The sequence below is a fragment of the Gracilinanus agilis genome, chromosome 4 (genome assembly GCF_016433145.1).
Source record: "Gracilinanus agilis isolate LMUSP501 chromosome 4, AgileGrace, whole genome shotgun sequence".
NCBI classification, from domain to species: Eukaryota; Metazoa; Chordata; class Mammalia; order Didelphimorphia; family Didelphidae; genus Gracilinanus; species Gracilinanus agilis.
Genome location: NC_058133.1, coordinates 458219692 through 458246607, shown reverse-complemented (window position 1 = coordinate 458246607; position 26916 = coordinate 458219692). Strand labels below are relative to the sequence as shown.

At 37.2% G+C, this 26916-nt stretch overlaps 1 protein-coding gene across 1 annotated transcript; it reads right to left on the bottom strand.

Moving 5' to 3' along the window:
• Positions 1-1096: 1096 nt before the first annotated feature.
• On the bottom strand, positions 1097-25053 carry GPSM2 (G protein signaling modulator 2). Its single transcript, XM_044675920.1, has 14 exons — positions 24833-25053; positions 21743-21878; positions 18851-18993; positions 18099-18222; positions 17827-17942; positions 16832-16987; positions 16208-16316; positions 14208-14327; positions 13165-13174; positions 10916-10986; positions 8100-8276; positions 5876-6035; positions 3367-3584; positions 1097-1756 (listed from the first exon to the last, which is right to left on the bottom strand). The coding sequence occupies exons 1-14, from the start codon at positions 25051-25053 to the stop codon at positions 1517-1519; spliced, it is 2001 nt and encodes a 666-aa protein (XP_044531855.1). The 3' UTR covers positions 1097-1516.
• Positions 25054-26916: the final 1863 nt, after the last annotated feature.

Below are 26916 nucleotides of genomic sequence, written 5' to 3'. Positions count from 1 at the left end.
AGCGAGATAAGGGAGAAAGTTTGTTATTGTGGATTCTATAAATTGGTGGGTTTAAGGCCCATGTCTTGAGCTCCTTAGCCTGTCCCTTTACAGCTTTTTCTGGTGTGGTATATATATATATATATATATTTTTTTTTTAGTTCTGGGGTGGTGGGGGGGGAAGTCCACTGTTAGAGACCCTCCTTATCCCGTTTGAGAAAGAATGTAGAAGGTAATCCAAATGGTTAACATAGCAACAAGGATTTGAACAGTGATACAAATGAAGACTCGGAGGGGAGAGAATGGTGATGTAGAACGAGGAGGATGACTGCTGGCTCAGTGGAGTGTGAGGAGGAGTTCTCATTGGAGAAGGTAGTTTAACTCCTGCAATATTTTCTGGAGAGCAGGGAATGAGATCCAAAATGAAGAGACATCTTAATGGAGTAGGCAGGAGTTGTAGGACAGGGAAATTGTGGAGGCAGTGTGTCAGAAGTTGGGGAAAGGGAGCAGAAAGGATTTTTACTTTTGTAACAATTGTGGAAGCACAGACATTTTTAAACCTCAGTTGCCATGGTATAATGGAGAATACAGACCAAAGTTTGAATTTCTTCACAGGTAAAATGGAAGAGGGAAAAAATGAGATTAAAACTTTGTGAACCATAAGACTTTATATTATACACCCACAGATACTTCTTTCATATGTGTGTGTTATCCAGACAGAATTTTAGGATTTATTCAATCAAGAATTTTTTAGAGTTTTCTGTGTAAAAGTTCCTAGTATTGTTAACAAGTCCTTTACATTGAGCTGTTTTCCTGCACTGAAAACCCACTGATTCTAGTTCCCAACTTTGCTCCCATGTGATATAGTCCTTCCCAGACCAGAAGACAGTGAACATAAGGTACACATCACTGAAGTTTCTGTCCCAGCAAGGATTTCGTCAAAGAAGGTGAGCTGCCATACAGACTTGTCTCAAATAAGGAAAAAATTCTCCAAAACTTGCTATGAGGAAAGTTTATTCCTCCAGAGTTTCCTTTGTACCAGCTCTGGCTTTAAGAAAAAGTAAAGAAAATGGGGCAAATTTCTTTAAAGGAAGAAAAAAATTCAAGACCTGTACAAGACAATGTTTCTTACAAACAATCTTTTTACATTAATCACGTACATTATTTTAAAGGAGCACCCCCCCACTACAAACAGTCAAGTATAAAAAAAGTACCATTGCCAATCATTAGCATAAAAAAACTCTTAAGTGAAAAGGTAAATTCCAGCAAATTGTCCAAAAAAATACAAAACCTAAACAGTGACCACATGCTGATACTGCATCTTACAAATATACTAAACCACTATGTTCAAACAGATATTTGGAGGAATGTTAGTTATTCATCATTGTACCATTAAAAAATTAAAATATTTACACAATTCTAAAAATACAAGCTGTGAAATCATTTGTACTACATACAGTGCTACAAATTCTCCCTTCAAGGTCCAAAGGTAAATTTATTTTCCCTGCAGTGTGTACAAAATAATGTACAGTATTCATTAGTGGTTTCCTGATTTTCCTTCTGAATTTCCAAATTCCAACAAGGCACTGCTTTGCAAAAGATCTTTTAATCCAAATTTGGTATCTCTGTTCTGGTCTCTCTGTAAAAGAACTCTCTGTTCATCCATCCTTTTTGCCTGAGACCGTAAAATAAGGCTAAAAAAGTCCTCGTCTGGTACTGTTGGTCCCTTGGTAGCAGCAGGTGGTGGAGCACATCTTTGATCATCTAATCTGGACCCCTACAGAGAGGAAAAGGACATGAAATTGTTACCAAGGAAGGGAAAAGTTCAGCAGATGGAGTTAAAGATGCACTAGCAACTATATCTGAAATTAAATTAAAGATTCACTAGCAACTATATCTGAAATTAAATTAAGGTTTTCCTTTTTTAAATATTTACTAAGGAGACAGAAAAGGAAATTATACATGTAGAAACAACGATCAATTCAGTACTTTTGAACATTAAAGTTAATAGTCAAATGCTAGTTAAGTGTGATGAATCCTGACGACTACAGTTGGAAGGATGAAGATGAGCACAAATCCGGTGTCACAAACTTCTCAGATGAGACTGGGATGCTATTTTTCATATTTCAAGTGGAAGGTTAGGTAGTTGAGCTTTATAGACTAAATCCCTGTCATGTCTTTGTGGCCTGGAGGTGAGTTTGAGGCTCCTGAAAGGCCTTGCTAGCGAGGCCCAAACTCTGGCAAGGTCTATCGCGCTACAAAGGTTTCATAAATACAGAGAAGACATTTTAAGGCTTATGTACATGGCTCTATTCTTCATATTAACATTGTTTTTTACAAGTCTGTTGAGACCCCCAAGAATCCTTTTATGTGTATGTTGATTTGGGATAAGTAAGATAAACTATATAATCATGCTTAGGAGACAGACAACCTTAATTCTCTTACCTCTATGATTTTAAAAATGAAAAGTTTTCTTAATCCATTAAAAAAACCAAAACAAGCATTTTAGACAAACAGCTACAATTTAGTTCCAGTAACAGCTCAGGAACAAGATGGAATTAAAAAAACAAACAAACTTGGATAGAGTTCAGGTAGCTGAAATTGTGCTCCAAAGGCTGGGGAACACCTGCACAGCAGCCTTCTGAAAGCTTGGACCAGTGGGGCCGGCGCCAGATCCTCATGAACAGCCTGGAATGAACCTGGCAATGACTCCAGGAGCAAATCTGAACGTGCTGTGAGTTTCTCCAGTATTTTAAAAGCAGTTTAGATACTTATTTGGAATACTGGAAATAGTATCAAATTCATATAAATGTGCTCATTAAGAAGACTTCATAATTTTCTGTTTCCTTTCAAACAATTTACACGGGCTTAAGCTACTGTGACAAAAACTGGTGTTTCTTGGCTCAAAAATTTTCACTGCCACGTGTGTGAGTATTTCCGGTGGTGACATCTGCTGGCACTGCAGGTGGCGTGGGGGGGCCTGGACAGGTAAGGCTAATGGGGTCCACTTTTTAGCCCTTACCTGAAGGAGGGGAACTCCTCTGTTAAGGCTCACCTCTGTTAAGGCCCCCAAGTTTTCTCATCTGTAAAATAAGAGGGCTGGACCGGAGGACCTTTACGGTTCCTTCTGGCTCTGAATCTATGACTCCCTTCTGTGTCTTACTTCTTAGTAATGAGTATTCAGCTGTATTGCACTCAACTCAAAAGGTAGGTAAAGCAGAGAAAGAGAGGTAAAGGGCCTACATTGTCAAAACAATGGCTGTTAGCTCCCAAATCCCACAAAACCAGTCCTTTTTGGTGTCCTGAATACTTTTTAAAATCTGTAATATTTTTGTCAACATACACCAGCATGAAGGACTACAAATAATGAAGAAATTCAGGACATACCTGGCATTTTACAAGGATGTCAAAGAAATCATCGTCTGGCTCTTTGTTGTCACTGGCAATCAGGTGGCCAAGTACTGCCTGATTATTGTTCTGAGTTAGACGAAGGCCCGGCAGATTGCTGAAACTGGCCCGCTGGTCATCTAACCGACGGCTCTGGGAGCTGGCGAGCAGGTCCAGAAATTCATCCGTGTGGGGGGAGACAATGGAAATAGACAGAGCTGGGAAGGAAAGGAAAAAAGGAGCACAAACTATTGTGAGTACAGAAGAGTCACATATTCCTCGCAAGACGTCGCTGGAGCCAAACCCCAGCCATCCCAGCGAGCTCTTGCTTTCCTCTCGTTTGGCTTCAGAATGGACCAGAGCATGATGGTTGGCCAGAGCCCTGATTTCTTAGAATCTGAATTAGATGATTGTGGGGACAAGATATCACGAGCCACTGCAGGAGAAAGACGGCCTGAGCTCCAACACATTCTCGAAGATCCAGCCAAGATCCCTCTCTACCCTCTGCCCTGGCTGTGGAATTCTCTCCCTTTTCACTCCTCACAGGATCTCCTGGTTTCTTTTCCAGGTTCTGCTGCAGCACAATCTTCTCCAGGAAGCCTTTCTAATGACCCAGCCGTGAGTGACTGCCTTCCCCCTGAAGAACCCGCCATGCACATGCCTAAATGCTGCCGTATCTTCCCTGAAGGCAGCGGCTGTCTCACTTTTGCCTGTTTCCATCTCCAGCATTCGCATGGGGTAGGAGCTACTTTAATGCTTGTTGACTCTGGCCTGGGACAATCATTTCTTTGGGTCTGAGAGGCCATCTGGGAGTGTGATGAGGGCTGAAGTTAAAGGCAGGAAGACCTGAGTTTGACTCTCTAGGCTGTGCCGCAGAACTGGGCTGGAATCTGCGCTGTGGGACTTGTCAAGCTCTGTTAACTAAAAAGCCCACGACATTTCCAGATGTATTTAGTCCCTCCTCTTGGACATGGGAAACTGTTTCTGAATCCATGTTGGACCTGAACCCTTCCAGGGCAGCAAGGTGCTCTTTCTAGTTACCCTGGACAGAACTACCGGGCACTCCTGTCCTGTCCACTCTAGTCCCAAGATTGTTTTTGTTGGCAGCAGAGAAAAAAGAGCAAAGCATGAGCCTCATGGTGCCGCCTTCTCTCTTTCACCGTCACTCCTCCTCTCCAAGCAATGGGCCCAATCCCATCTTTGTCTTCTCTTTCCCTCTTTCTCTTGTCCTTGGCTTTCCTTGCTCGCTCCAAACTCCCTGAAATTTTCAGTAGTGCTGATGCTATGAATAGAGGCCTGACCCACATGTTACTGGAGAAGGTGCTGCACTTGTCTTCTAAATTTTTAAGCTGTCTGGTGAGTGCACTCCGGGCCTCCTAAAACAATAGTTCCTGTTCCTCCTCCTCAGAACTGTTTTTGTGTCTTCAGGACTTCATTTATTTTTTTAAACCCTTACCTTTCATCTTAGAATCAATACTGTGTATTATTCCAAGGTAGAAGAGTGGTAAGGGTAGGCAATGGGCATCAAGTTACTTGCTCAGGATCACCCAGCTAGGAAGTGTCTGAGGCCAGATTTGAACCTGGAACCTCCCATCTCTAGGTCTGGCTCTCAATCCACTGAGCCAACTTTAGCTGCCCCCAGGACTTCATTTTTGAGGGCTTCTCATTTCCTCTTGGGATGACTTCCTCTGTTTAATCCTTGGTCAAAGAATCCTCTGAAATTGGCTCTTCTAAAACCTTGGGTGCCTGTCAGACTCTCCTTGCTTTCACTATACTCTGATGCCAGGAACTCTAAGATAAAAGTGTTTAGTTCTCAAAGTCTTCATCCTTTTCACTCGAGGAACCCAGCACAGCAGCTTATTTCCCTCACTGGCTCCTCACCTTGGCTATCATCAAGGAAAGTCAGGTGCTCTTTTGGACGGAGAGGAAGCAAATGTAGGCCTCTCAGAACCAAGTTAAACTGTCATTAGGTAATGTTGAAAAATAATAAAAAATACAACATAACATCAGCAATGATCCATTTCTATTCAAATTTGACCCCTCTGGTCTTGATTACTAAAGTCCCTATTCCTACTCTATCCTGGCTCCTGATATCTTTCTCTAATTTTTCACCTCATTCCTCTTTCTGTCCAGGAAGTCTGTAGTATCTACCATCAAAAATGCTTCTGTTTCTTCCTCCACTGATCTTCACAGAAATGATGTCCAGCCTATTTCCCATGTGAATACATACGTATTCTCAAAACACAGCATTCTTGCCCTTTTCTGTATCCTGATTCTTTCCCTTCCAGAACCAAGTTCCAGTCATGTGGGAAGCTGTCTAGTTCATGGGTCTTATTACCTGTACTTTGTGCATTTGTGTATGAAAACATAAGGCCTACAGTGTCACTTCTGGCCTTTCTCTTCTCTTTTGTTACCTGTGAACTTTTGGATGTCTCTAATATTCATTCTTCCTACTAATAAGACTAAGCCCCGTGGCACCAGGGCAAGTTAAACAACTTTAGTGACTTACATTTTCTCCTTGTTTTTGGTGGGGTAGAAGTTGTTGTGGCTGAAGTTGGGTGGCAGTTCTTGTCCTGTAAGCAGCACCTCTGGTCGTCCATCCTGTTACTTTGAAATCGACTTAACAAATCAAAGAACCCTTCATCTCCAATTGTATCAGCACTGATTTTCTGAAAAGTTAAGAGGAAAAAAATGCCACTTGAGACTTCAGCTCTCTTCCTAAAACAGAACTCTAGCCTCAGACACCAAAATGTAAAAAAGTACAGAAAACTGTGCCTTTCTATCCCTGGGAGGACAAATCAAATTGGTGCTTATCAGTATTATCAAAATAAAAAAGTATTACAATCCTAACAAGTATTTCCAGGTTTTAGTGACTTTATAACAATTCTTTATGCAAGAAAAATATTTGGGTAATTATGACATACATAATATAGCATGGCATACTGCTGTGGCTTCTTGGTGGATATACATACTCTAAATAAAAGCATAAAGGCCTACATATTTGATGCAGAATCAGTTTTTAAAAATAATCTGTTATAAAAAATAAATGCTTAAACCTTTCAGAAAATAACTGCTAGAATTAAGAAGCAGAAACAAACTTTCCTGGCCAAGTTATTTCTAAGATCTTGTCCATACTGGAGGTAATAATAATGATAGCTCATTTTACAGATCACTTGAAGGTTTGCAAAACACTTTTTGGAGATTATTTTCACTTAATCTCCATGAGAATCCTATGAGGAAAGTGCTATTTTTATTCTCATTTTATAGATCGGGAAAATGAAACTCAATGGATTTAAATTTCTTGCACAGGATGTGAAAGTTTAGGAAAAAAATGTTCAAATTTTTATCCCTTTTCTGAGGAATTTATTTTCCTGATTAACTGTTGGATTATAAAATACTTTTTGAATGATAAAAAAATATTTTAAGATGCAGTTACTCATAGATTATTCCTTAGCCTTTAGTAGACTCTGAAATATTGAAGAGTCTTCTCTTCATTGACTTTGAAATATTAAAAAATCTGTGTCTTCACTGGTGTGGCTTTGCTTAATGGATTCCCTCTATCATCACAGAGCATAGCCTTTCTAGGAAATGTCCACATGAGCAGCTATATCTAAAAAAACTTATCACTTGGGACATCGTCTTTTGGTGATTAAACTCCTTCAAGTTATTGGTCTTCAGCTGCCAGACCTCTAGTCCTCAGCACAGGCCCATATTTAATATGAAAATTTGAGGGGTTCAGGACCACCACTGGTCATTGTGGGAACTGAGAGAACCATGTGGACTCCATCTTGTGACTTGTACCTTATGAGAAAACCTCACTGCACTGTTGGAGCCACCCCTGTATGGTTGGAAAACTGGACCAACTGCATGTACTGTTTAGAGACCCTTAACTAAGAACGAGGGGATGCTGACTGAAACAATCCGATCCAAAGATTGATGTAAGAGGTTTTCCCATGATGGTACACCTCAAGCAACCTATAAGTCTTGTCTGAAAATGGGCCCCAAACGGACCAATATGTGATTCTTTCCAGACTCCTGGGGAGGAGTGGGACCTCTCTTTCCCTGAATTCAGAAATTTGTCCCTATCTACTCTTACCCCCACTCCCAAGCTGGAAAGTCCCTCATCTTTTCTTCAATAGGAAACTGGATTACCTAATGTTACCGTTTCATTAATTGGTCTTATTTGATTAAATATATGTGTGTATACATAAATAAAGTAAAAACTCTTAGCTTCTCTCTTTGAATCAATACTAAGTATTGGTTCCAAGGCAGAAGAGTGGTAAGAGCTAGGCAACTGGGGTTAAGTGACTTGCCCAGGGTCACATAGCTAAGAAGTGTCAAGCCACATTTGAACCTAGGACCTCCTGTCTCTAGACCTGGCGCTCTACCCTCTGAGCCACCTAACTGCCTCAATTAATTATCTTTAATGTATAAAAGTTTGTGATCCAACTACAGTCTGTGTTGTTAGATAAGCAAACCTAAACCCAAAGATAAGCAAGACAAGCGCAACTCAAATATATCCCTGTCCAAATGCAAACTCATTATAAAAATGCCTTCTAAGGGGCAGGGAGGTGGCTCAGGGGATAGCAAGCTTTAGAGACTCTTCCTAGCTATGTGGGCAAGCCATTTAATCCCAATTAGCTGGCCCTTACCAGTCTTTTGCCTTAAAACCAATACTTGGTAGGGATTCTAAGGCTGAAGGCTTGAAAAATAAATAAATAAAATAAACCTACCCTCTGAGAGCTTGTTAGTCGGCGATCAATAGAATTACTAGCATCTTGCAAAACTTTAGTGGAAGAATTATTTTTGTACTTCTTCCCCTTTAGTCTGTTTACAAAAAGCAGCTTTGCAGATGGTTTGGCAATAAGAGGTTTCTGCTTAGCGAGAAGTTCACTATTCCAGTTCTGAACCTACAAAATTAAAGATGAGAGGTCAAGAAGAAAGTAGACTAATTACACATAGGTGCCACAAAGTAGTTTTCCTTAGAGAGCTCTTACCATATGATCCCCCTACTCAATCAATTCCACTGGTCTATCCTTTTTTGAATTAAAAAAAAAAAAAAAAGCAAGCTTTTAAAGCTCTTTACAAACTGGCCCCAACCTACCATTCCAGCCTCACTGGACATTCCTTGTCCTCTTTCCACACTATAATCCAGCCGTACTAATCTTAATGGTTCTTCCCTCATGATACTCTGCCCTGGCCCATTCTTCGTGCCTGGTATGGACTCCCTCCAAACTACCTCATGATCTCTTCTGCATGAATCCTTCCTGGATTCCCATAATCACTAGTGTCTGCCTTCCCAAACAACTGTACACTTAAATTTTTTTGGTGGGGGGGGTGGGTGGGGTATTTTTCCATGGTGACATATTTCTCTACTTGACATTCTGTATATATTTTAACACGTACTTCTTGTTTCTCCCATTAGAATGCAAGCTTGTTGCAAGTTGGGATTGTTTCATTCTTTATAATATATTTCCAGTGCTTAGCACAGTATCTGGCATAGATAGAGAAGGCAATTCACACTTACTGACTGCCTTGAGTAGCTAAAAGGCAAATGAAAACTTGGTATAAGAAAAAACTTCCTAACGAAGCTGCCCAAAGTGAAGTGGGCTGCTCTGGCAGGGTCTGCTTCCTCACACTGGAAGTCTCCAAGCAGGGGGACTGCCTGCTGGAAATGACAGGCATAGGGTGGCTACTAACCTTAAAATTCTGCTATCAGACACAGGGCAAAGTACTCTTTTCATTATTAAGAAATTATATAGGAAAACGAATGCTTTAAAAAACGGAGTACTCTTCCAAAATCTTAAGATTTAGATAATTTGGTTGTCAGAATCTTCAAAAATGTCCTAAATTCATAACATCTCCAAAACTAAAAGCAAATTTTATCAAATTTTTATCCACAAGCAAGTAAAGACACCCTAAAAGTGAGAAAAATCACAGCTGTGAATAGTTGGCTTCCTGATGGAAGAAAACTTGTTCCAAACATCAGACAATGACATACATATATTATCTCCCTCTCTGTATATGTGTATGTACACATAGTTTCCCATTAGTAATGTGTGGTGTCAACAAATTTAATAATAAAGTATAGTAGAATCAAATAATTAACATTTACTATGTATACCTACTTCATGATAAAAACATAAAATACAGTTAATAGGAAAATGAATGTAACATGTTATAACTAAAAATGGGTGGAATCTGCAACATAAACAAGTAAACTAAAAGCAGGCCTTTACAAGTATGGAGGAGGGCACAAGAAAGATATCACTTTATATTTGATTTTCCTTAATTTTAGTGAAAATATGTGAAGTATCATTTCTTCATGAGACTACTCTTTAGATTACTGATTGTTCATTTTTTTGCATCATGGACCTCCCAACTCTTTGGCCGTCTGGAAAAACTTATGGACCACCTCTTAAAAGAATGTTTGGTGTTATTCATAATTAAAGGAAATGCTAAATTTAGGTTAGAAATGAGTAAAAATAAAGACATTTTTCCTCTCCAAGTTCAAGAACCTCCTGAAATCTACCAATGGATTCCCAAGTTAAGAAAGAACTTTTGCTTCAGACTGAAGTTAATACCAAATATGTCGCGTTCCATACAAAACTTTACTTACATGAAAGAACTAACTTTAGGTCACATGAAGTAAATGTTTTGTTTTCGGAGTAATACCTAGAGGAGATAATCCGTTCACAATATTCCTCTTTGGGACATTCTCATGACATCCTCATTTGGGACATGTTTGTCAGTACATTTACAGAGACTGAACAAAGACAAGCAGAGAACCACTTCTTAGAAGTTATAATACAAGGCTGGGTGGTAAGATGGCCAACATTGTCTGTTATGAAATTTGGAGATAATAGGAATTATTTAACAATCCTTACACCATAATCATGGATAGTAGAGTTAGCCAACCAGGTCTTATTTGATTGATATGATGATCTCCCTGGCACTGGCCCTGTACCCCTTTAATTTTTTGTTATGAGTTGGCTCACTGGGTAAAGGTGGAAGAGGGATATATTTGGAAATGAAGGTGATGGAAAAACAAAAGGTATCAATAAAAATCCAAAAAAATCTTAATGAATAGTCACTTTCTAATTACAGACACATTTTCCACAATTACTCTTTATCAACATCTCCCCCAAAGTAATAAACTTAACTTAGGAAAGATGCAGGAAATTGTCTCTCTAAGATGAACCTTGAATTTAGAAAAATTTTTAACACTAAAAGTTGTATTCAAAAACCCAAGTAAGTAAACTGCCTTTTGTTCAAGTTACTTTTCATCAAAAATAAGTATTACTATATAACCAATTACTAACAAATTTAAGCTTTGCATTATTAACTATGTCACTAAATTATTTTTTTAGTTGACACACTCTTTTATGAGGACAGATTTTTAACATTATCCACAGTTGTGAGGTCCACATAGGATCCTAATTTTTTCCCCTGACTCAATGAAATTACCAAACTAAGCTTTTAACTTTATTAAGCATTGTCATTACCAAAATTCTCAGAATTTTATAAAAGAAATTTAAAAATTGCCAACCTTCTCTGGTGTTAACTTCATAAGTTCCATGTTTTCCATACTGTGCCGGCGTCCTAGCTTAGGGCGTATATCTTTGGAGAGGAAAATGTAAAATAAAAATAAACCAACCTGATTCCAGCAAGGCCCTTCAAATTACAAATTTGGCAAGCTAATTCTGTTCACTTTTCAAGAATGTCAGAAAGGAAATGTATATGAAACAATAACAACAGGCTAAACTCTTCATTCAACCGAGAGGATTTATAAAGAATCATTTTCTATTCTAACTAACTACATAAAAATAGGTAGTTGACTTCCTCTAAAGTGTTTTGATTTGAAGACTTTACATTATGACTTGAAACTCCACCCTCTAATTTAGAAAATTATTTTATAATAACTGGCTCTTAAATTAGATATACTCTTTCTAAAAAACGAGTTTTGGGGGGCAGCTGGGTAACTCAGTGGATTGAGAGCCAGGCCTAGAGACGGGAGGTCCTAGGTTCATATTTGGCCTCAGACACTTCCCAGCTGTGAGACCCTGGACAAGTCACTTGATCCCCATTGCCTAGCCTTTACCACTCTTCTGCCTTAGAGCCAACACATAGTATTGACTCCAAGATGGAAGGTAAGGGTTTTTATTAAAAAAAAAAAAAAAAAAAGTTTTAGTGGATTTTAGTTAGGTATTTAAAACTAAAGGAATTTAAGGAAAAAGGACTAAAAACTTTAAGCATAGAAAAGCAAAAGAAATAACAAAGCACTGCCAAGTCATGACTCATTTTTGTACTATTCTTTTCCACTGTAATTTCTCACTGGTGACAGTAACTATCAGAAAAGATGGTAAAGGATTCAAAATGAGGGTAGGTGCCACTGCTTCTCTCTTCTCACTAACTTCTAGTTCTGCAATCTGGCTTTTGACTTCATCATTCCACTGGAACTACTGGTGATCTTTTAATTGCCTAATCTAGTAGCTTCTTCATAATTTTTATCTTATCCAGACTGGCCTGGAACAGATGATGTGGTTGGTCATCCTTGACTGGCTGATCTCTTCCAGTTGGGGTAAAAGTGCTCTCTCTTGCTTCTCTTTCTCTTCTCCTTTCTGCTATATTACTTGATGATTCCATTAGCTCCCAAGGATTTAACTATCATCTCTATGCAGAGGATTCCCAGATTTATATGTCCAGCCTAGTCTCTTCCTTGGCTTTCAGCCACAAATCATCAGCTACAATTTGATATGTCAAATTGGGATATTCTGAGGACATCTCAAACTCAACGTGTCCATCTAAATCCTTTCCTATTACTGTTGTTGGAAGGAGGGAAACAAGCATTTATGAAGTCTACTACATGCCAGGCACTATGCTAAACACTTTAGAAATTTCTCACCTGAGCCAGTCACCCTTGCCCACAGGAACAGCAACAATCTTTAACACCTCTCACACATCTCATCTTGCTTCTATCTTCTCTCTCATATATACATCCTCTTTTTTCTACAAACACTCTTCTCACCTCTCAACTGGACTATTACAATATTCTGTGACCTCCAAGATCAATGCAAGGCTCTCTGCTTGACATTTAGAGGCCTTCACCTCCTGGCCCCTTCCTCCCTCCAATCTTCACACACTTGATTGACCTTCTGCACATGCAATGATTCAGCTTCGTTAGTCTACTTGTTGTTCCTCACAGGACACTCCATTTCCCACCTTCCTGCTTTTGTGATAGCTATCCCTCCCATGCTGGAATACTTTGCCCCTCAACTCCAACTCTTAGATTCCTTCAAGTCTCGACTCAAATCCTGTGAGATTACTTTTTCTCTATCCTGTCTCTATCTTCTATGTACACAGTCCACTAAATATTGTCTCCCCCATTAGAATGTGAGATCCTCGGGGGCATGGACAGTTTATATCTTTCTTTTTTATTCCAGCATTTCATACCTTGCCTAGAACATAGAAAGCACTTAATAAGTGAGTGTTAACTGACTGAAACTACATATGAAGAAGGGCTGGATAAAAGGAGACTGGGATAACTCTAAAATGGAAACAGCTACAGAAATACTCCAAAGATATAAACTTTCTTAAAAAGGAAAAGGACAAATGGAATTCACCAAGAACAGCAAAGAATAGATTAGAGAAAAACTTTGATCCAATAAACATATTTAATAGAATATGGAGGAAGAACACAAGGAGAAATGAACATGGAGCCCAGCATAAGAAACAAAATGAGAAATTCAGAAAGATATACTTAACTGAAAAATAGATATTCTGGAGAAATTAAAGAACTATTAGAATTCTAAGATAAAGTACTAGGAAGACGTAAAGACATGAATGGGGCTAAACAGAACTTAATAAAACTTTGCAAAAAATGCTAAGTAACAGATGATGTCAAGTTGTGGTGAGTAGGGAAAAAATAATGGAGAAAAACACGGGAGGTAATTCAAAGTTGAAGAGCAAGTTCAAGGCAGGGGAATTAGGAAAAAAAGATCTAAGCTTCAATAATTTTAAAGTTTACGATACATTTGCCCAAGTGATTGGTCCTTCCTTAAACTTAAAAAAAATAGCAGAGGGGAGTGAATCTAGTGATTCTGAACTTGTTCTCATAAAGAACAGATCTTTTCTCCTTAATAATTTTAATAGGTAAAAATGACTAATTTTTCCCCCCTTCAAAGCTCTGACATTGGAGGCAGCTACATGATTCAGTCGATTGAGAGCCAGTCCCAAAGATAGTAGGTCCTGGATTCAAATGTGTCTTCAGATACTTCCTTGCTGTGTGGCCCTTGGCAAGTCACTTAACCCCCATTGCCTAGTCCTTACAATTCTTCTGCCTTGGAACCAATACACAGTTTTGATTCTAAGATGGAAGGTAAGGGTTTTATTTTATTTTTTTTAAGCTTTGATGTTAGCCAAATCATCTACAGAACTTCCTTAGATTCCTTAGGGAAAAAGAGAAATAATATACAACTCAAACATTTTAAAGCAATCACAGAATTCTCAGGTTGGGTATTTTAGAAGTGAAAAAGGAAACAAAGTTTAATAGAAAAGAAACCAAAATATCTGGATTATATAATGTGCTATAATTTTTTCAAAATAGTAAAATGTAATAGTGACTTGCTAAAACCAAGTCAAGTAAAAATTAGGCACATCTATGTAAATATGAATGTAAGCAGATTTTGAATTCATAAAAATGTATGATCCTGCTAAATAAGCATCAAAATTCATAATGTGGAAAATAGCATAAAATGTTTATGATGCTCTCTTACACTTGTTACATTTGCAAATATAACAGACAGAATTCTAGATAGTAATAAAACACACTTACCACAGACATTGTCAACTTCATTGCTTTCAGATATCACTGAATTATTTGTGCTATAGCTGAGACCAAGCACCATTTGAAGATCTGAGAGATTCAGTCTAGCTGTTAGTTCACCACTTCTATCTCCAACCTACAATCAACGAGTAGAATTCAATTTTAGAATCACACTGAAATGTTCAAGATTAAAAATACATACTTGATGATTTGAAGGGCCAATAATTTGACAGAATACCAATTTATTATTCATCTAATGTAAACATACTACTTTCCACACTTGTCTAAAAATAGTATGACCTGAAAGATTATGGAAAGGATTATTTATAATGGAAATAACAACTAGAACCAAACTCTGGATGAGAATCTTCAGTTGAATGCTTCAATACTTTCATTTTCAGGATTACACAAAAACTCCCCAATCCTTCACACCCATCCACTTTTGCTTTCTTCCTCCCAAGTTCCTATCCCACTGTGTCCCGCCAGAGCCTCTATCCTATCACAAGTACAATTCCTTTGGGCCCAGATCTCTTCTTCTCCTCATACTCCTTCATCTCCTTGAATTCACAGAAACCTGGCTTCTCCCAGAAGACAATGAATCCTTGGCTCCCTTCACCAGGGCCTCACACACGAGTCAGGAGAAAAAATACTCTCACTGCTGCTTCAAATCACTCCATTTGCAACTGCCTCTCAGATCCTTCTTCATGTTTATTTTATCCATCTCAATCTTCCTCCAAAGATCCTGACTGCAATTATCTAACAACCCCAAGGTAGAGTGCAAAGAATTTGGTCCCTAATTCAGTCATCCCTCTCCACCTGCATTCCCTGCCCTCACATTTAGGCAGGCACACAGACAGACACACACCTTCAGACATCTCATCAATCCCTTTCCCTCCTGGAACCAACCCGCCCCCCCTTCCCAACCACCACTGTTCTACTCCCTGATCTAGAATTCTAGAGCTTTTCTCTCTCTCTACCCTCATCTCTCCTAAAACTATCTTCCTCCTCACTGAGACCTTCATCCCTCCTGCTCTGGCCTCACTTTCCTCCCTTGCATAGCGTGAGACCATATACTGTATGTACACCCCTCCTCCCCCAAAGTCTGAGAAATTTTAAGCTTTAGTAACTTAACACTGCACTAAGGCTTTTGGGACCCCTTGCCTGTGTGTGAGCTGCACATAGACTATACCACCTTCCCTAAGACAGCACAGACTCCTCGAGGGAGTTTTGTTTTATCTATCTTTGGCTTCTTGATGCCACAGGCATTGAATAAAATGTCCACTGGATTAGACTAGATGAAGAAACTGAAATGCAGTAAGGCTAAATAAATAATCCAGTGTTTAGAGTGCCAGGCCTGGGGTCAGGAAGACTCATCTCCCTGAGTTCAAATCCAGTCTCAGACACTTCCTAGCTGTATGACCCTGGGTATGTCTCTTTACTCTACCTCAGTTTCCTTATCTGGCAAATGAGCTGGATGGAGAAGGAAACAGCAAAAGTACCTTTGCCAAAAAAAAAAAACAACCCACATGTAGACATGAAGAGTTGGACACAGTTGAACAACAACAATAGCAACAACAACAATGGCAAAATGACTTGTCCCATATCACAAAACTAGCAAGTGGAGGAGTGGAGACTAGAACCCAAGATTTTAGCAACCTATCATGCTGTGTTCTCTTAGATAAATTAACTTCAGCAAAGCCTCACTTCCCAGAAGAATAAAAATGCTTTAGGATTGGGCTAGGTAAAAGAACAGGGTAAAATGGTGCTCTTTAGATTTAAGGAATGCCATTCTTTCTCTACATGTTATCCTGTCTAAAATGGTCAATGACTCAAAACCTCAAAAGGTCACTATTTCATCTTCTAAAATGAGTAGCATATAATTAGCAAACTCATCAGCAATGCTGAAGCAACTTGAACAAGGGTAGGAGGAAGAAACAACATTCTTCCTTGTTCCACCCCAAGCCTGTGGAGTCAAAGTCAAGACAGCAATTTCATGAAGTTTTATTAGTTTCCTACTTCTCTTGAAATTTCCAAGTGCTTCTCAGCAAAATGCATGGCTTGATCATGATTTCCTAATGCTGTGTAGGCATTTCCTAAACTCCAGCATGCTCTTCCTTCTCCGATTCTGCAACATAATTCAAGCAAACATTTATGGTTCCAAAATGACATTTTCTAATACACAAGGTTAGGATTATGAAACAGTATTTTTATGACATCAGAAGGGGGCAGCTGGGTGGTTCAATGGATTGAGAGCCAGGCCTAGGTTCAAATCTGGCCTCAGACACTTCCTAGCTATGTGACCCCAGGCAAGTCATTTAACCCCCATTGCCTAGCCCTTACAATTCTTCTGCCTTAGGATCAATACACATTGATCCTAAGGCAGAAAGAAAGGGGTAAAAAAAAACCAAAACATCAGAAATACATGGGGTTTATTTATTGTTCCATTCAAGAAACATAATATAATCACAATATTACACAGATATCAATATTTCCAAGGAAACTATGATTCAGAGCTACATTTATTATAGAAGCAAATTTAAAGTTAGCAATCCTTTTAAAAAACATTAAAATAAGGGTTTCTGGGTTAATTACCTAATATATTTTACTGATGCTACAGGTAAACAAGTTGACAATTTTTACCTGTCATTTAGTTCTTGAGCTATAGTAAGGTGCTTCAGGTGATAATCAATAGCCTTTTCATAGTCTTGAAGTAAAGTATAAGTGTTCCCAAGGCTATAACAAGACTGTGCCTCTACAGCTCTATCTTTAAGCTGCCGGGCCAATTGTAGTGTTTTCCTAAAATCAAGGAACATTTGTTTTAAAATAATTTTAATTTGTCATGAATTATAATACCACAATGATAAAAACAAAACTTTAAAATTCTGTAGTCTGTCTGAAACTCTTAATATACACAATAAAACACATTAAATAAAGAAGTTAAGCAGAAAATAAAATAAAACTAAAATGGCAAATTCAGACTACTGAATAAAAGTAAAGGTGCTATTTTATGGCTGTCCCATAACGTACTGACATATAAGATCAAGCACATATAATGATTAGTATGTTAACTTGAAGTATCTGTAGATTTTAAAAATTGCCCTTATTTTAGTGACTAGTAAGAGGTTATTTCTAGTTATATCTAAAAAAATTTTACTATTTAAGTTTAAATTAAGGCTAATATTTAAATTCAAAATTTTAAAGTAAAAGAGTAATTATGGATAACAAGAGCATATTTACAGATAAAAATGTAGCCAAATTTCATAGGGTTCCTTTATTCCTCTTACTTCAAGTGCTGAAAATAAAACTACATAAACACACACACACACACACACACACACACATATACAAATAATGGCTCTCTGAGAGAACAAGGAAATTTAGATGATGTAAAAATAAAATAAGATTTTATTTTAACAATATATACATAAATATATGTCACTTAAGTATTTGATTACATACCTCTCTATGAAATATATTTGAAAGGTTTTAGGTTAGAATTTCATTGACAAACACTAACATCTGATTAACAAAAATTTAGACTCCTTTATCTTAGGACATTATAAAAATTAAGAAATTACAAAATTTATACACTCACACATTATTTTTGTATTTATCAATAGAAGTATTATACTAACTTGTAGTAATCTGCAGCAGTTTCAAATTCACTAAGAAATATGTAAGCATTTCCAAGGTTGCTATATGCTCTTCTCTCAGCAGCTTTATCTCCAAACTCTTTGGCAATCAAGAGGCGCTGAAACAGAAAATTCTAATTAGCTGGGAAGAAAGTGAAAATCCTTCCCTCCAACTTAAAAGCCCACAACAATTATAAAGTAAGAAACAATAAATAGTTCCAGTACAATTCGGGTGGAAAAAAACAACACTATTTCAGGGCATTCCATCATCATACCTGCTCATGGGACACAACAGCATCTCTAAAGTTGCCAAGAAGGTAATGTGTATTTCCAAGATTCCCAAAGGCACGCCCCTGCGCTGCTCGATCCCCTAAAGCTGTCACTATTGATAGATTTTCCCTAAATGGCAACAAAAATTATAAAGAAAAACAGTTGTAAACACTTGGCTTTGGTTGGATTACAACTTTAATTCTAATAAAGGTAATACGCTAAAATATTCCACATTTTATAAAAGCTAAATACAAAAGAATGCTGTCTTGTATTCTTTAGCTTTCTAACAGCTAAAGAATTCCACGAAACTATGACCTAGTAACAAATTGCTCAAGGTACTGAATATCCATGACTACATTAAGAATCTGACTCTTCAACAATAAAGTAAAAGAAATATGTAAAAAATTTTAAAATAATTTAAAAAAATCAATGATTTACATTTCTTCTATCATGACATGCCTATCACTTTTAGCAAAAGTCTACTTTTCTGTGTGGTCAAATGAAGCTACTTTATATTAAAATCCAGGATATTACCAGAATTTGCCAATAGGTGGCACTGATCCACTTTCTCAGAGGAGAACAAAACAACTATGGCATTGGACTTTTCTAATAATTTATTTTTGCTTCATAAGTAGTTCTGCTTTTAATGTCTCTGTTTGCCTTTCAGGAATCAGCCAGATCAGTGCTTACATATGATTCAGCACTCAAAAGAAGGTGATGTGAAGAGGGAGAGAAAGAAGAGAAGGAAGTTACTCACTCATAATAATCTGCTGCTTTCTGCAAAGCAGTTTTCACCTCTTCTGGAAATTCTCCTGGGTCATGAGAGCCAGGACAACCAACACTTTTTCCTTTAGAGTGGTATACATTTCCAAGATTATAAAGTGCTCTTGCCTCCCCAACCTAAAATGGGATGCCAACAAGTTGGTTACATTTAAAAATTAGAAGCCAAACCATTAGAACAAACATAATATATAAATATTCTTAACTTGTAAGTAAGACACAAAAGAGTATTTATTTTCTCTGTCTTCTATCCCTAGAGAAGAAAAAAAACTTATAGAAAATATGCATAATTAAGCAAAACAAATTTCCACACTGGTCACATCTAAAGTTCTGCATCTAATTTGCCCCTTGAGTCCATCACCTCTTGGCCTGGAGGTAGACATATATGCATCACTAGTGTTACAGGGTTTGTGATTGCCTTAAGTCTCTTAAAGTTATTTAACTTCACAAAAATATTACTCCATAAATTTGACTCCTGACTGTGCTCACTTCACTTTGCATCATTTCATTTATTTCAAATATCTATTTATTTATTTTTAAGTATTTTTTCCCATGGTACATGTTCTCTTTCTCCCCTCTCCACTCCCAGAGCTTACAAGCAATTCCACTGGGTTATACAAATTTATCACTTGATACCTATATTTCCATATTATTAATTTTTGTTAGAGTAATCTTTTAAAACCAAAACCCCAAATCATATACCCATATAAACAAGTGATAAATCATATGTTTTTCTTCTGCATTTCTATTTTCACAGTCATTTCTCATAAGTCCCTTGAGATTGTCCTATCATTGCATTGCTATAAGTATCAGAGTCAATCACATTTGATCATCCTACAATGTTTCAGTTACTGTGTACAATGTTCTCCTGGTTCTGCTCATTTCACTCTTTATCAGGTCATGTAGTTCTTTCCAGTTCTTACAGAATCAAACAGTTCATCATTCCTTACAGCACAATAGTATTCCATCATCATCATATACCACAATTTGTTCAGTCATTCCCCAATCAAGGGACACACCCTCATTTTCCAATTTTTTTTCCCACTTCAAAAAATGTGGCTATGAATATTTTTGTACAACCATTTTTTATTATCTCTTTGGGGTATAAACCTAGTAGTGGTAATGCTGGATCAAAAGGGATGCATGCTTTTAAAACCCTTTGGGCATAATTCCAAATTGCCTTCCAGAATGGTTAGATCCATTCAAAACTCCACCAGCAATGCAACAGTGTTCTAATTTTGCCACATCCCTTCCAACATTTATTATTGTCCTTTACTGTCATATTGGCCAGTCTGCTAGGTATGAGGTGGTACCTCAGAGTTGCTTTTATTTGCATTTCTCTAATCAGGAGGGATTTAAAGCACTTTTCCATGTGATTATTGATAGTTTTTATATCTTCATCTGAAAACTGCCTATTTATATCCCTAGTCCAGTGATGGGCAAACTTTTTAAAGAGGGGGCTAAAGGAAAGGAAATGCTCACCTGTCAGTCTGTTTCTAAGGCAACTCTTTCGAAGTTTCATTGTATCCTACTGATTGTATTCCTCAGATTAGGAATAATGTCGTGCATGCGTGTGTGCCTGTGTGTGTGAGGGATGGGGGCACCTGGGTAGCTCAGTGGTTTGAGAGTCAGGCCTAGAGACGGAAAGTCCTAGGTTCAAATCTGGCCTCAGACACTTCCCAGCTGTGTGACCCTGGGCAAGTCACTTGATCCCCATTGCCTACCCTTACCACTCTTCTGCCTTGGAGCTAATACACAGTATTGACTCCAAGACGGAAGGTAAGGGTTTAAAAAAAAAAAAAAAAAAGGAATAATGTCATGTGGCCGGATAGAACATTTCAGGGGGCCACATCTGACCTGCAGACTGTAGTCTGCCCATCACTGCCCTAGTCCATTTGTCAACTGGGGAAAGGCTTGTTTTCTCATAAATTTGACTTAGTTCCTTATATATTCTGCATTAAATTCAGATAACTCTTCCCTGGTTTTTTGAAACCATGCCTTTCATCAATTCTTTTAACGCAATCCTATTTTACTGTATTTACATATCTCAATTTGTTCAGCCACTCCTCAACTGAAGGGCACCCTCCTGAGTTTCCAATTTTTTGCCACAACAAAAGGAACTAAAATATTTTTTTGTACATATAAGTCTTTTTCCTCTTTCTCATTTCTTTGAGGTTATTAGTCCAGTTTTGAGACTTTTGTTGAGTTTGTGGAGCCAAAAGATATGCAGAGATTAGTGAATTTGGGAGCAAATTACCTTCCAAAATGACTACTAATTCACAGATACAGCAGTATATTAATGTGCTTGTTTTCCTGAAGTCTCTCCAACATTTGTCCTTCTCCTTTTTTTTGTTAACTCTGCCAATCTGATAGGTGTAGCTGAGGAAGAATTGATTCAATTTGGGTATCTCCAGCTGTTTGTAATTTATTGTACTTTTCCCCATGGTTCTTGATAACTTGGCTTTCTTCCTTAGAAAACTGCCTTTTTGACCACTATTCTAATTAGGGAAGGAAGGAATTTTTCAAAAGCCAGCCCCTAATACCTAAGGAAAATAATCTCATTAGCACCCATGGTTTAAAAAAAAAATTTTTTTGTTATTAAATCTCAGGTAAGTAAAAAAGTGATAATAAATACACTATCTCTCGTCTAAGCATTTTTATAGCATCCATTTTAGTGAGGGAAGGGATGCTATGTGTCATCAGACCCTACCATCCTTTTTACAGAGAAGGAAACCAAGGCTCAGAGTGGAAACTGAGGCCTTGCTTGAAGTCAAAGAGGTGGTGAGACAGCCAGGATCTAAACGTAGATCTACTAACCAAATCCTGCACATTTTCCACTATATCACATCACTTGATATTTCAATTTTACCTTATCATCAAGTTCTCTGGAGATATCTAGGTGTCTCTGACAGCAAACTATAGCTTCATCAAAATTGCCAAGAACTTTTAAAGTGTTTCCCAGGTTACCGCTGGCTTTAGCTTCACCTAATTGGTCTCCAATGGTCCTGAAATTATAGAAAAATCTGATGAACTAAAAAATAGCCTTTTCCCCCCTGTAAATCTGTTCCTCTCAAATAAGAGTAAAATAAAGGAATTTAGGATAAATCTTCATAAAATGAAAATAAGTCAATCAATATTAAGTGTTTACTATATGTTAAACATTGTGATACAAACTGGGGATACAAAAAGAAGCAAAAGACAATCCTTGCCCTCAAGGAGCCTACAATAATGAGACAACATGCAAAGAAATACATATATATTTCTTTGCATGTTGTCTCATTAATATATATGTATGTATGTGTGTGTATACACACATACACACATATGAAGCAAACTATATATAGTAGGGGTTCAGCAACGTATGGCTCTTTCTGCAGGAGCCATAAAGTCAACCGTGGCACAGTAACTAACAGTTTACTCATGACATCGTGTGTCACGTGATATGTCACGTGATCCTTTTGGTACGACTATCTCCTAAGCTAGAAGGCTCCCTCATTGATATTGCCGCACGAGACGAATCCTGGTCTTTAGTTCGGCTTGGTAGGTGTACTGTGTGTTCCTCCTTCTGCCCTCCTTTTCCTCTTTCCACACCTGTTACTGACATCTTGGGCTTCTGTATAGTGATTGATCACTTTTGTCTCCATTCTCTACCCCTCTGCCTCTGATTTACATGGCTTTATCTCAGTGCATTCATGGGGTCTGCACTCCCTATTTGTGGGATTGTTATTGTTTTTAACTTTTCTACCTGCTCTTAAAGGGGAACTATAGTCAGATTACATCTTTACATATGCTTCATTAGTGAGAAGCATTTCTCCCCAGTAGTTGTTTCATTTGATACACAATGATTGAATAGGCAGCACTGATAAACACCTGTACCAGGAAATCTGTGTGATGTGTCCTGGCCAGTTTTCCATGAAAAGGTACCCTCCTCCCCCATTACTTACTAATGCCTGCACACAAGTCATGTTATTTTCTGTAATCTCCTGATCTCCTACTTAATTTATATGGCCAAATGGCTTAACCAGCAGGCCGGCAGCTTTTTCTTCTCCTGTTACCTGACTTGAGAGAGGGAGAGGAAAAAGTACTCTTCCCTGAATTTTTCTCTCTTTATTTCAGCAATTTTCTTAGTGTAAAGGAGTCTTATATGTATGTGTGCAGTTATATCAATACTGTAGTGCCCCATTAAGTCTTGTTTTTTGATTAATAATCAAAATAATTTTGATTAATAATCAGCAAAACCATGCAGCACCGGAAGTCACATTAATGTACTTTATTCATCATTGGTTAGCACATAATAACGTTATTAAAAATAGTTCAGACTTATTGTACTTTAAAAGTGTTGTTCTTACATAAAATGCACATATTTACTTGTATTCAGTGTTAAACATATTGTACAGCTCTCACAAAATTACATTTTAAAAAATGTGGTGTTTATGGCTCTCACAGCCAAAAAGGTTGCAGACCCCTGATATAAAGGATAACTAGAGGTAATCATATAAAGGATAACTAGAAATTAACGGAAGGAAGGGATTAGAATTAAGAGGAGGTAGGGGAAAGGTCTCAATAAAAGATGAGAACATAGCAACATGTTAGGTAGGTGAAGCTAAGTCTCTTGCTCAGGGCTACAAAGATGAGTATGTGCTACACCTGAACCCAGGGCTTCCTGACTCCAAGGTCAGCTCTCTATTCACTTTGCCATACTGCCTCTATAATTTTGTAATCAAACTTAATTTACATTCATTTGCATAGTATTTTAGCAAAATAAGGTTTTAGCTATAAAATGAAGCCTTAGAACTATAACAATTCAATCCAACCAACATTCTTAAGTACCTATGGGCTAGGTACTGGGCAGATAATGACAAACTAATTGCCTCACCCCCCCCCCCAACTCCCACCCTCAAACACTGTCTACATGGTCTGATTATTTCATTCCCCCATTCTTCAATTCATGTACCCTATTTATCCCTAGGATAAACCAAAAAGTCTTTTGGCTTTTAAAACCATTCACAATGTGGCTCAAATATTTTTCAGGCACATTATACATTACCACCCTCCTTCTTGCACATTACAGTCTTGTCAAACTATTCTTGCTGTCCCTTACCAGTGAGTACAACTATCCCTCATCTCTGTGCCTTTGTAATGGCCATTCCTAATATTTAAGAGTCATCCCTTCTTTGTTTCTGCCTACCAGAATCCAATTACTCCTTTCAAGATTCAGTTCAAACAACACTAAATACATGAAATTATCTCCATTCCAAATTCTAGTGTCCTCCCTTCTTAAACTACCTCAATTTACCTTGTATTGTTCTATTTATGTGTATATATTATCTTCCCCGATAGAATGTAATCTTCTTGAGGGCTGAGATTGTTCCATTTTGTCTTTGTAACCCGGGGCCTGGAAGCACCTTTAAGTCCTTTAGTAAATGATTGCTGATCGACTAATTGATCACATAGGGGTAAAAGAACATGTACACCAGTAAGAATATGTAAATATACACAAAGTAATTTCAAGAGGAAGAGAGGCTAATAACTTGGGAAGATTAGGAAAAGTTTTGTTTAAGAAGAGGTACATTAGCTATGTTTTAAAGGAAGGGAAGAAGATTCTGTCACATGGCAGTGAGGACAATACATTGTAGACAGAGGACCATTTGTGCAAAGGCACAGAGATGGGAGATGGAAAACTGGGCAGAGAAGAGAGTTAGCAGGTCTATTTGAGGGGAATGTAGAAATTGTGAAGAGTACAAATATGAAATAATAGCAGAAGGCTAGAGAGAGAAGTCAGATTGTGAAGAGTTTTAAATGATCAGCAAAAAATGTTGGCTTTAAGTTTTTTCCATCAAAAGCAATTTTTTTTTTTAAAATCCTTACCTTCCATCTTGGAGTCAATACGTGTATTGGCTACCCAGATGCCCCCTCAAAAGCAACTCTTAAACAAGTATATAAAGTCTAAAGATCTTACCGGGCCAGTGTTAAATCATGATGATGATACTCTAAAGCTTTGGCATAGTCATGCAAGTAGAAGTAGGCATTGCCCAACTGGCTATAAATAGCACTTAGTGTTTTTAGGTCTTCAGTTCCAACTTGAACTGCAGCTTCAAAGAATGACACCCCAGCACGGCAGTCTCCTGCTTTACACAGTCGTTCTCCTTCCAGCGCTAGCTCTAGGCAAGAAGCTTCCATTCTATCAAAACAGAACAGACACTCACAGTATCACATTACAAAAAGAACTGTTTTTTATTCAAAGTTAAAATGATGGAGTTAAGACTTGAAAATACTCTTTAAGGTTTCTTTCAGTTCTAAATTATGTGATTTTAACAATCTGAATGTAGACTATACGGTGGCAATGTCTCCTGCTTTTCTTATTCAAAATAGCTGCCTCTAGAATGAATTACAAATAGTAACAATAACTATGAAACAGTATTGATTTGAACAGAGCTAATTTGCTTTTTCATATTTCCCTGAATAACAGAATCTGTTATATTAAGCAAACTATTATCACATGGTTAAAAAGTGCCTGTTTGCTTGGAATGGAACCTGTTTTAGCAGGATATCATTTATGACCTCTTTTTTTCTAGAGTCCACTGTGTAATGTTGAATAACCCTCTACCACTTTATGATCCCTGGAAATGGAGAAAGAACAAGAGAAGAAAGGTTATATGTCAAGTCCTACTTGAGCAAAAACATCAAGGAAGTTCAGCTACTTGTCCATTTACAAAAATCTCTCCCTCTTTTTAAAAAAATATATTTATACATTGGTATGACATTTAAGTTCCCTTATCTCTTCATTCTTGACTACACCACCTTGATGTTCCAACTCTATGAAATGAAGTTAACAAATCCAAAGTAATGACATAGCAAGAAAATTTTAATAATGTTAACTAAACAGCAAGACAAAATGCTTAGGAAAAAAAAGTCAAGATTTTTAGAAGTCATACTTATGCCTCATTTCCCTGAAGCAGAATAGAAAAAAGAAGGAATAAAAAGAGCCAACATAATTTCTAAAAAAGAACTGAAAACTTGAAAGCCAGCTAGACTTTAATTGATATCCATTACTCAATATTTTTTTAAGCTCAACAAACATTTCAATTTTTGAAAAAGCAGTGTTTTTCTTATAAGGGTCTTGTTTTTAAACCATATAAGAAACTGATTTAAATATATAAATATGTAAAAATAAGAAACAGTCCCTAGTTGATAAATGGTCAAAAATGAACAGGAAGTTTTCTTTCTTAAAAAATTCAATTTTATTTTATTTTTACTTCCAAACTCTCCCTTTGCTTTTTCCTTATTCGTCACCCACCAAGGAAGCAAGAAAAATAAAATCAATTACAACTATGTATAGTTATGCAAAACAAATTTACACAAAAATATAGAACACTTCAAAAATTTGCATACTCAGGTGAAGTACTAACATTCTGCCAATTTTTGTAAATGTGCTGCCAAGTGAGCTCACAAGTAGTTTTCTTAGGAAAAAAACAGGCTATCTACAACAATATTAAAAGTGCTCAAAATTACTAATGACTGGAAGAAATGAAAATTAATGAAATTCTGAGGTTCTACCTCATAGCCATCAAATTGACAAAGTTGACAAAAAAACAAAAAAAAACGACAAATTTGGAGGAACCTTGGGAAAATAGGTGCATTAACACAACTATTAATTAACACACTGTTAGCCAATCTGCAACTATGCCCAAAAGCCACTAATCTACAAGTACCCCTTGACATGTAAGAACATTAGTAGGCCTAAACCCCAAAAAGATCAAAGAAAGAGGAAAAAGGTTCATATTTATGATTAATTTTATGGTGGTAAAGAACTGGAAACTAAGTATTCATTAATTGATGAATATCTGAGCAAATTATAGTATAAAAATGTAATGGATACTATTGTGCTATAAAAATTATGAAAAGGATGGTTTCAGTGAAACTAGAAAGATCTGTATGAATTGATACAGAATGAAATCAGCAGTATCAAGAGAACAAATTAAATAACAATAACATTTTACAGACAAACAACATCGAAAGACTTAAGAACTCTAACCAAGATAG

Bases quoted from the DNA above. Each gene is read 5' to 3' on its own strand.
- GPSM2 (XM_044675920.1), bottom strand. From the start codon at position 25,053: ATGGAAGCTTCTTGCCTAGAGCTAGCGCTGGAAGGAGAACGACTGTGT. The intron at 18,994-21,742 runs GTAAAATTGAAA...ATCCCATTTTAG, and splicing joins CCAGAGAACTTGATGATAAG to GTTGGGGAGGCAAGAGCACT. The intron at 16,988-17,826 runs GTTAGTATAATA...CCTTGATTTTAG, and splicing joins ACTGCTGCAGATTACTACAA to GAAAACACTACAATTGGCCC.